General features: G+C 40.1%; 1 protein-coding gene across 1 annotated transcript; it reads right to left on the reverse strand.

Moving 5' to 3' along the window:
* Positions 1-7,451: 7,451 nt before the first annotated feature.
* On the reverse strand, positions 7,452-11,504 carry NDUFC1 (NADH:ubiquinone oxidoreductase subunit C1). Its single transcript, XM_006766080.2, has 3 exons — positions 11,317-11,504; positions 8,838-8,917; positions 7,452-7,587 (listed from the first exon to the last, which is right to left on the reverse strand). The coding sequence occupies exons 1-2, from the start codon at positions 11,479-11,481 to the stop codon at positions 8,858-8,860; spliced, it is 225 nt and encodes a 74-aa protein (XP_006766143.1). The 5' UTR covers positions 11,482-11,504; the 3' UTR covers positions 7,452-7,587; positions 8,838-8,857.
* Positions 11,505-11,527: the final 23 nt, after the last annotated feature.

Genomic DNA, 11,527 nt, shown 5'->3' on the forward strand with positions numbered 1-11,527 from the left:
ACCCCTGCCCCCGCCCGGGCGGCCGCTGCGGGTGGGTGGGGAGAGTCGTTGGCACCTTCCCCTCTCCACCCCAGGCTGCAGGCTCTGCTCCTGTTTCCGAAGTCCAAGAGGCTGACGGAGGCATCTCAGGAGAAGGACAGGGAATCACCTGCCTGCCGGTACTGTTTGCTAAGGGGAATTCCTCAGTGAAGGCTGGAAGTGTTTCAGGGTCCGCATCCGGAGTCAGGCACACTTTGGTTCCCAGGCCGGATGGAATATGAACCCACTTATCTCACGCAAGGAAACAGAGTGCGTCCAACTTATCTCACGCACTCTCCTCGCTCTCCTGGGAGGGAAGGGGAGCGGGGAGAGGGGGAGTAGCCTTTAGTGTCGTGTTCAGAGTCGTGAAATCCCCAGGCAATGGCTGGCTCTTAGCAATTCACTGTTAGGATGACTTTATTTTAATTTATTAATTTGAGGGGGGGGGAGAGGGGAGGAGAGGGGAGGAGAGAGAGGGGAGAGAGAGAGAGAGAGAGATTGTTCCACCTATGTATACATTCATTGGTCGCTTCTTGTATGTGCCCAGGATGGAACCGCAACCTTGGCGAATGGGGAGGACACTAACCAACTGAGCTACCCGCCAGGGTCTCAATGACTTTAAATATAACCCCTCAGATGCTGTATATTCCTCTATGAGGTGCGAGACTAGCATTTCCACATCAACTAAAAATGCTAAATTATTAGTTTCTCCCCCCAGATTTCAATCACTTGCCTCATTGTGGCTACAATTAGTCAGGGTTTGAATATGAACACCAATCATTTGTGCTTATAACATTTTCTAAAGGACTAATCTTTGGTAGGGACCGTGTCCTACTATAATCCTTTATGTGTGTGTTGGCACTTGACAGTTTCTAAAGCACTTTCACATACTATCTCCTTTAATTCTCATTTCACCCTCCGAGGGAGGTGGCAGTTATTCCTTTTAGCAAGCGACAGGGTGGGGGGGAGGAATGTCTAGGAGCTAATAGTTTTGTGTGGTGTTTTTTTGTTTGTTTGTTTTGCATATGAACAAAGTTTTTCTAGTTCCAAGTTCTCTAAGGCATGTTACAAACAAAATATTTGCTTATTTGCTACTTGGCAACTAAACATTCTTTGGAGATTCTAGTTCTGAATGCAGTTCTAATAATATTTTTAAAATATATTTTATTGATTTTTTACAGAGAGAAAGGGAGAGAGATAAAGAGTTAGAAACATCGATGGGAGAGAAACATCAATCAGCTGCCTCCTGCACACCTCCCTTGGGATGTGCCCGCAACCAAGGTACATGCCCTTGACCGGAATCCAACCTGGGATCTTTCAGTCCACAGGCCGACGCTCTATCCACTGAGCTGAACCGGTTACCGCAGCAGTTCTAATAATATTTAACTTATTCTCATTTGAAGAGTACAAACCAATGGTCAGAAATGGGTGTTGTTGTTGTTGGTTTTTTGTTTGTTTGTTTGTTTTTTGTTTGGATACAGTAGCTAGCTATTCCTAGGGATTAAACACTGAACAAGAGCAATTGGGTAATCTGCAGTTAAGGAGAGGTCAAATTTAGACCTGAAGCAGCACAAGAAAGGGTAGACCCCAGGGCCTCCACCAAGAAGTTAATCAGTCATGAAAGTAACAAAATGAAGATTAGTAAACTTGCTATCTTTGACCAGCATCAGGTACACATCCTCCTGCAACTAGTGATGAGCTATCTCACTGGTAGTGTAGATGTTTAATGAACTGCTAGTGCCTAGGACAGATTGACAAATAAAACCAAATCTGTCCAGAGTACTTCTAACCACCCCAGTTTGGTGTGACCCTATTTGAAATTTAAAAAGACAAGAAAAAAAAATCTGTCTACTACCACAGCTCATTCTTTCCTTAGGGCTGAATTTTGATTTGGTTGCCAGGAAGAGGAATAGTCAAAGGCGGCAAATGCATTATAGGTATTTAATGTGTTGGAAGCTTCCCTAAAAATAATTCTTTCTGAGAGAACATTTATATATGACGATGGTTCTCAGGACCACTTCAGGCTCCCCTTCAGAACTCAGTGTAGACTTGGGGTCTAGGTGTAGTCTGAGGTCTTCCCGATCATCCCCAGGTTCCATCAAACTGTCTATAAGTATCTGTCAAAATGCCTACCATACGCTGGGACCTTGCTAGATGCTGGGGATTGGTTATAATCGATTTCACAAACATTTATTGAGGATAATGTGCTAGGCACTGTTTCAGGGCATTCTTTAATGAGCAAGATATGATTTCTGCTATCACTCACAGAGGTTAAAATATCAGGTTAAAGAGACACTGAAACAAGCCCACCATCAATGGGGTCAATGATCACAAAGAAGTCTCTGGCCAGCCCTAGCCGGTTTGGCTCAGTGGAGAGAGCATTGGTTGCAGGCTCGATCCCCAGTGAGGGGCATGCAGGAGGCAACTGATCAATGATTCTCTCTTATCATTGATGTTTCTATCTCTCTCTCCCTTCCTTTCTGAAATCAATAAAAATATATTTTAAAAAATCTCTGGCCAGATATCAGTCATAAATGTAATCTAAGGCCTTTGGTTACAACTAAACTGGTTTTAAAAATGCAAAAATAAAACACAGGTTATATAGGACTTTAAAACTTTCTCCAGAGTATTGTCACACCTATTTTTGTAGTTCATCTTCAACACCCCTAAAGAGTAGGTAGGGGAATGTTGATTATCACTGTTACATATGAAAAATATCAAAGTAGTATAATAGTGTGGTTAGGGACATGAGTTTGGGAGTCAGATTTACTGGTCTAAGTAAAATGTAGATAATTTTTATTCACAGGGTTGTTGTCAGCTGTAAAGCACATTAGGTGTAAAACATGCTCAGCTATTGGAGGAGGTGGTGCTAGATTCTACTTCCAGTCTGAGCCAAAATTCAAGGCTCCCTTACTATGACCTGCTGCCTTTCAGTGTCCATATGACAGGATCCATTCAATCCCACCATCTTATCTGATACATGGTGGAGTCCAGTGGGGGCTTTATGGTATCCTCTAGATTAGATGGGGCCATCCCAGCTGGGAAAGGCAAAACGGAGAGAAATAGTCTCACTTCGCCACATCCCTTTCATCTTAGTGAAAAGCTCATGCCTCTTTGATGGGAGGGAATTTTCTACCTACCCCACTGCTCCTGGAGGGCATGTGGCTTTGCAGTCTGATGGCACACTCTTCCCACATCTTGAAACATTTCTCACGAGAGGACATGCTTGTGGGTTGTCAGATTCACTCTGTGGCAAGCTGCTTCTCACAAACCCTAGAGAATTTTAACATTTGGTGTTTGCTGTAGAAGCCTCTGTGAGGCTTGGGCAATAGTTCCCCAGCTGTTAGGCACACTATTTGCAATGCTGCCCTTGAGCACATCCTTGACATTTTTCTTGGTCTTGTTGGAAAAACAAGAATCTAGGGTCAGAGATAACTTAGCTCATTTAAGATGACCTCCACCAAATTGTGACTGTTGACAAAGATACTAGTTTTGAAAACATGATGCATAATGTGAGGTCCTCTACTGGCAATATTAATCACACTTATTCAAGGCTTAAGTGCTATATAATTAAAAGCAATTCACAAAGACTGGGTGATTTCCTAAACTCCACAGAAAGGTAGAAACAGCTTTGTTTTTCTTAGCACTAAATTCTTAGGCCATGACCATATGTTTTCAACAGATCAATATAAAGTGAAACAATTTATTTTTTAATCCTCACAAGAGGGTATGTTTTAACGGTTTTTAGAGAGGAAAGGAAAGAGAAACATCTATGTGAGAAAGGAACATTGATCCGTTTCGCCTCATGTAGGCACACTGGGGATAAAACCTGCCCTGGAATCGAACCCACAATCTTTTGGAGAATGGGATGATGCTCCAACCAACTGAGCCACACAGCCAGGGCTAAAGTGAAATAATTTAGAAGCGTATCTAGGAAGACAAATTAGCAAGCAACTAAGAAAGTCCTGATAAGCACCCTCTTGATGGACTAAAATATTTAGATACAATGAAGGGGGAAGCGCAATCAAGATGGTAAATTCTGAAACTATTTTTGGAGGTCACTCAATCTCTCCTCCCTCCCCATCTACTCACTTTCTCTTCTGTAGCAAAATAAACATGATATTCCAAACCTGCGTTATTTTCCTAAGGCTACCATAACAAATTACTACAGACTTGGGTGGCTTAAAATAGAAATCTATTCTCTCACAATTCTAGAGGCCAGAAGTCTGAAATTAAGGTGTTTTCAGGACCATGCCCCATCTGAAACCTGTATGGGAGAGTCCTTCCTTGCCTCTTCTAGTTTCTATTCGCTAGTAATCCTTGGCTTGTAGATGCATCATTTCAATCTCTGCTTCCATCATTACATGATTGTCTTCTCCCTATGTGTCTGTCTTCTTTTATAAATACATCAGTCATATTGAATTAGTATGAACTCACCTTAATCACATATGCAATGGCCCTACTTCCCCAGTTCCGAGATGCTGGGGATTAGGACTTCCATATATCTTTTTGGGGGGCACAATTCAACCCATAACAACTCCTTATACTTGAAATTGAGTTTGTATAGCTTGTTCTTTTCCCCATGGCAACTTAAAATAATATAAATGACTTCTTCACAGACATTAAATGTGAAAAAAGGTCTACCTGATTTTGATCTAATAAAAAACTTGACTGCATTTGACCTATGACTACATTTTGTCTGCATCCTCTTTTTCATGGCAAGTCTTTCATGTTATTACCGAAGGAACCATCATTTGACCACAGTTCCTCTTGGGAATTTAGAATCAGAATGATTCCTTTACAGTCCAGTTACTCTCTTGAACTGAAGTAAAACCAGGAACTATTGATTGTGGCCTTTTTACAATGTGGATTGGGGAAGAGGTCTGCATGCAGAGGCTGTGCACAGACAGCAGAGCCAAGAACAAAAGTATTAATGACATTTGAGTCCCAGGCCCCAATTATTGCCCAGTCCAGGTGTATTCCTATTCTTGGGCTCTGTGAGTCACTCTGTATCTTCATAACCCTTTTCTAGTTTAAAGTAATTTGAGTCCTGTTTCAATATTTAATTTAGAAAGCTTTTCTTTCTTTTTTATTAACCAGTGTTACTATGTAGCACAACTCTGTGAGGTGTTTACTCATAGCATAATCTATTTCTGTGCTAACCAGCCACCAGCCCCTTGTGGCTACTTGAATTAATTCAAGTTAAATATGAAAAATTCAGTCACATTAATCACATTCCAAACGCTCAGTCACCACATGGGAGTAGTGGCTGCTGTACTGGATCTCAGACAGAACAGTTCCATCTCTGCAGAACGTTTTCTTGGATAGCCCAGGTCTTCATGACAGCTCCCCCTGGAGTTGTACAGGCACAATCAGGATGGAAGTCCACACAGGGTAACTTTTCTCAAGGCCAGACCTACAGTAATGTCATTGCAATTATATTTTATTTCCAACTGAGGCTATCAGTTTCCAGAATTTCAAGTGTCTTAGTTTTCCCTCCCCTTCAGAAATATAAACTTTTAAGTGTTTTAGTGGAAAGTGCCTTGACTTGGGAATTGATAGCTGACTTCTTGGTCTCTATTGCAATGTGAAAATAGTAGTTCCCTACTGCTACTATAACAAACTCAGTCTTTAAAACTCAAAAGATTTATTGTCTTATGGTTTTGTAGGCGAGAAATTCTGGGCTAAAATCAAAGTGACAACAGGGCTGTGTGACTCTGACTTTTCTACTCCTTGGCTCTTGGCCCCGTTCCATCTTCAAAGGTAGCAACGGCCAGCTGAGTCTTTCTCACATCGCTTCATACTCACACACACTTGTGCATCCTTCTCCCATTTGTAAGGACCCTGTGATTACAATGGGCCCAACCAGCTAATTCAGGATAATCTCTCCCATCTCAATTCCAGCTGATTAGTAAACTTAATTCCCCTTTGCCATATAACATAACATGGACAGATTCCAGAGAATAGGGCATGGCCATCTTTGGGGGTCCATTATTCTACCTACCACAGTGATGCTGGGCAAACTCTCCCCCCTGGTTTTGCATTTAAAATTATGAGCTTGGTCTACATCACCTCTAAGGTCCTTTCAGCTCTTATCAGCTGGGACTCCAAATTGGCAACAGTTAATAGTTACTGCTATGTCTGGTCTGTCACTGAATTTGGATTACATAATTATTCCAAAATAAGTAACTCTGAATTTATATTCAGAAGTGACTTCCCAAGTTATTGTCATGAATCTCCTACAATAAGTGTTGGCCAGAGCCCAAAATACACATAAAGCTAATCACAAGGCAATAAACCTTCCATTTAACATCAGAATGGAGAGACAATGAATTTTCATTTTTTTGAATTTTTAAATGTATGGTAAACTAAGTTTTTAAATTACAAGTTAACAAAATTTTAATTGATTACAAGAAAGGGTTTTGATGAGGAATAAATGAAGTGTATATTATTTTATTTTTTTGTTAATTCTTACCTGAGGGTATTTTTTCCACTGATTTTTAGAGAATGGGAAGGAGGGAGGGACAGAGAGACAGAGAGAGAAACATCGATGTAGGAGAGACATATCAATTGGTTGCCTCTACAAGTGCCCTGACCAGCTCAGGATTGAACCCACAACCCAGGTGTGTGCCCTTGACCAGAAATTTAATCCCAGACCCTTCAGGGTACAAGCCAACACTCTAACCGCTGAGACACCAGCCAGGGCAAAATGAAGTGTATTTTAATTGTGTCTATCAACTCCAGGGGTCCTCAAACTACTGCCCACGGGCGACGTGCGGCCTGCCGAAAACATTTATCCGGCCTGCTGGGTGTTTTTGCCACCGCTGCCTGTTGCTTAGCAGCCAACTAGTTTTTTTTTAAACTATAGCCCGGCCCTCCAACGGTCTGAGGGACAGTGAACTGGCCCCCTGTTTAAAAAGTTTGAGGACCCCTGATCAACTCTTTACCTTCTCCACTCCTTTTTGAAACAGTCAAGAGCTTGCTAATCATTGAATGAAAGTAATATTAGCAAAAAGGGACAATAAACTTTGCATTATCATAATCAGTAATCCAAGTGAAAATCATTCAAATTCAAAGATATGGAGTGAGAAGGAACTCTGATAACAGGATTCAACATTACTTTCTGACTTAACCAAAATAACGCTGCTAGAAGAAAAGAGCATTTGGGTTCTTTTGTATATTGAGTAATAAAGTAGCTCTATCTCTGTGACACACTAAAGAATAAATGCTTTCACTAGAAATTAAAAGTTAATATAAGGAATAAATCCTTCAACAGAGATTTTTAAGTCTATCTTCTTAACAAATTTTCTTACCAATGGGCCCTTCATTACTACTGACTCTGTTATCAGAAGGTTACCTTCCACAATGAAATACTTCTAATAATATACCTTAGAATTGATATTTTCTACACATTGTCACAACATACACAATCTGAATACAGATGTATTTTTATTTTTTCATTTAATGATGCAAAACACAAATGCTGATTACATATATTCACATATAACTTTTCTCTCTCGCTTACAACTCAACATATTGGAACTGCTTTCAACTCTATATGGAGCATACCTATAATGAAGAGAAAAGAAATTAAAACTACAGCATTAACAAACAGAAATATTAAAATTAGACCATTCTGAATAATTAACCCTAGAGCATCAAGAAAGTCTAGAAAACAAATCCACAAAGAGCACCAACGCCTCATTTTAAGTTTTAGCAAAAAATAATTTAATTGAACTACAAAAGATTAGTAAAAGCATCTGATTTTGATTTAAATATCTATTTCATTTTTATCTCTTGATTGGCTGAAGTAGTGATATGGGCAAGTTGATATTAATATTTTTTTAAAAAGCAAATATTTGGATAATCAAACTCTAAAGAGCTGAGACTGAGAGTTAAATATGGAAAAGTATACATTAGCGATTACTATTTTACTCAGCAGAAATAAGTTATCTACTTTAATCAACCTAATCTATCTATATGTATATATATTATACATAAACTCACTATCTTTTAAATCACAGAATCACATGCCAAACCGGTTTGGCTCAGTGGATAGAGCGTCGGCCTGTGGACTGAAAGGTCCCAGGTTCGATTCCGTTCAAGGGCATGTACCTAGGTTGCAGGCACATCCCCAGTGGCCTGTGTGCAGGAGGCAGCTGGCGATGTTTCTCTCTCATCGATATTTCTAACTCTCTGTCCCTCTCCCTTCCTCTCTGTACAGAATCAATAAAATGTATTTTAAAAATAAATAAATAAATCACAGAATCACAGACCATACAGAGATCATACATGTTATTTTGTTCACAGCTATGTTTTACCAGGAATTGTTCAGTTGTAGTACCAATCATACCGAAATGGTCACACAGTAAAAAATTAACAATCTATTGCCTGCCCTTATACATTCATCTATCCAACAAATATGAAACTCCTAGTTGGATCAGACACTGAGCAAGTTGCTGACTACATGGTGATTAATAAAGCAGACAGGGTTCCTGTTCTCATGGAATTTACACTTAAGTGTGGGATATGACAAGTAGATATTAAGAGCCAAATACAGCCCCAACTGGTTTGGCTCAGTGGATAGAGCGTCAGCCTGCGGACTGAAGGGTCCCAGGTTCGATTCCGGACAAGGGCATGTACCTTGGTTGCGGGAACATCCCCAGTAGGGAGTGTATAGGAGGCAGCTGATCAATGTTTCTCTCTCATCGATGTTTCTATCTCTATCCCTTTCCCTTCCTCTCTCTCTAAAAGTCAATCAATAAAAATAGTTTAATTATCTTGCATAACCTATTAATCCTATAAAATTGCATACTTACAGTATTAGCATTTAAAAAGTTTATTCCAACCCATTTCTTCTTTTATATTCTAAAACATCTTCATTATGTTGTTTGATGAGCTAGAAGGAGGTAACAGTTAAAATTAGAAATGCAATATTCCTGGCAAATTAAAGAGGAGGAGACTAATACTTAAAATTCAACTTTTGCCAAATAAATTACTTCATTCAGTGGGCAGTTAATGGAATTCCTCACCACAGAGGGGCTAAACCACACAACAAAGCAGGACTCGGTTATTAAATGTGGTCCAGGCTGGTTGGTAGGTGTGTATTATATTTCTAACCTTAGAAGTTTGATACTGTGAGTGAATGAACAACCTCACCCCCAAACATATGCGTATTAATTAGATACCAGGAGGACAGCCACTTTCTTAGAACCACTCTCTGACAAAATATCCAAGTGGGACAATGGTTGATATAGGGCAGTGATGGTGAACCTATGACACGCGTGTCAGAGGTGACACGCGAACTCATTTTTTTGGTTGATTTTTCTTTGTTAAATGGCATTTAAATATATAAAATAAATATAAAAAATACAAGTCTTTGTTTTACTATGGTTGCAAATATCAAAAAATTTCTATATGTGACACGGCACCAGAGTTAAGTTAGGGTTTTTCAAAATGCTGACACGCCGAGCTCAAAAGGTTCGCCATCACTGATATAGGGTGACATTGGCTGAAATCAAAGATTTAATTTTAATCAGAGCCCTCAAGCAGCAACAAAGCTCCATTTCAGGAAAACTTTAAATTAAGAATGTAAATGCCCTAACCGGTTTAGCTCAGTGGATAGAGCGTTGGCCTGCGGACTGAAGGGTCCCAGGTTTGATTCCGGTCAGGGGTATGAGCCTTGGTTGCGGGCACATCCCCAGTGGGGAGTGCGCAGGAGGCAGCTGAGTCGATGTTTCTAACTCTCTATCCCTCTCCCTTCCTCTCTGTAAAAAATCAATAAAATATATTAAAAAAAAGAATATAAAAAATTTCATTATAACATTATTTTAAAAGGATTAGTTACTGTTGTTAGGTTGTAAGTGACTTTCAACACCTCTTACTCATTTCAATTTGAAAGAACTGAATCACTTTAATGAGAAAATCCAAAATAAGAGACCTAAAGAGATGGAGTTAGGGGCAGTGGAGGGAGCCCAACCCCATTAGGTACAAAACAAAAATTTTAAATACTAATGTAGCACAGATACTTTGAGTTAACTTTTAAAAATTTTATCCATAAGGAAGCAGTATTTCAGATTGGTCTACAGTGTAGCTAGCTCTCAAGTTAGGGAGAAGCAGATTCAGCAAACTAATTTCTCCAAGTGTTTTCTGCATCTGTTAAAGTTCAACAATAATAGTACCTACATAGTGTTGTTGAGAACATTAAATGAGTATTTTAAAAAAATTTTTTTATTGATTTCAGAGAAGGGAGAGGGAGAGAGATAGAAACATCAATGATGAGAGAGAATCATTGAACGGCTGCCTCCTGCACACCTTACATTGAGATTGAATCCACAGACCTGGCATGTTCCCTGACCGGAAATTGAACTGTGCACTCCTGGTTCATAGGTTGATGTTCAATCATGGAGCCAAGCCAGCTGGGCTAAATTAATTTTTATATATAAAGCATTTGGCATACTGTAAAGACCAAAAAAAAAAAAAAAGAAGAAGAAGAAGAAAGGCTTCTAAACCTACACAATAAGTATAATTTCCAACAATGTATTTATACAAACTAATGATTAAAATCTTATGTTTTGGCCCTGGCCAGGTAGCTCAGTTGGTTAGAGCATCCTCCAGATGCACCAAGGTTTCTGGAAGGGTACATACAAGAAGCAACCAATGAATGCATAAATAAGCGGAACACTAAACTGATGTTTTCTCTCTCTCTCCTTCTGGCCCAAACCAATTTTTTAAAATCTTATATTTTGGGAAATCGAATGTGATTTAACTTATATACCTGTTCATTGATGGTTTGTCTCTACGACAGCTGAGAAAAGTGCCTTCATAAAACCCCAACCAGCCTCCATCCTCCTTAAGAAATTACTAGTAGATACAGCCAGCCAGCGTGACTTGGTGGTTGAGCATCGACCTAGGAACCAGGAGGTCACCGTTCGATTCCCGGTCAGGGCAAAAGCCAGGATTGTGGGCTCCATCCCCAGTGTGGGGTGTGCAAGAGGCAGCCGATCAATGATTCTCTCTCATCATTGATGTTTCTCTCTCTCTCCCTCTCCTGTCTTCTCTGAAATCAATAAATACATATTTTTTAAAAAAAAGAAATTAGATATAAGATAATAAGTAGTAACACCGCCACTCACGACAAACCCATGCTAAGTAACAATAAATGACACATTTCAGCTTCACCCTATCTTCTCAATGCCCCTAAAACCTTAATACTTTCAATCCTTGGCATTTCCTTCACGGAGAAATATGTTATCAGCAAATACATAACTATCCTATTGCACTGGGGGTAAGACTTACATAGACCCACAGGAAGACCGTGGTGCCCAAGGTCAGTCCCACTTTCAGCCAATCGGGCCTGTCGTGTAGCGGCTCCCGAACGTAGAACTTGGACCGCGCGGACGCTGCAAGGGACGGAGAGTCCGTAATTGGTCTCCTTGTCGGAAACAACGTGTATAATCGCATTTAATTCTCCCCCACTCCCCCCCCCCCCCACCCCCCCCCACACCCC

This window comes from Myotis davidii, unplaced genomic scaffold (genome assembly GCF_000327345.1).
Source record: "Myotis davidii unplaced genomic scaffold, ASM32734v1 scaffold436, whole genome shotgun sequence".
Classification (NCBI taxonomy): domain Eukaryota; kingdom Metazoa; phylum Chordata; class Mammalia; order Chiroptera; family Vespertilionidae; genus Myotis; species Myotis davidii.

Bases quoted from the DNA above. Each gene is read 5' to 3' on its own strand.
- NDUFC1 (XM_006766080.2), bottom strand. From the start codon at position 11,481: ATGCGATTATACACGTTGTTTCCGACAAGGAGACCAATTACGGACTCT. The intron at 8,918-11,316 runs GTAAGTCTTACC...ACCTCCTTCTAG, and splicing joins CGGTCTTCCTGTGGGTCTAT to CTCATCAAACAACATAATGA.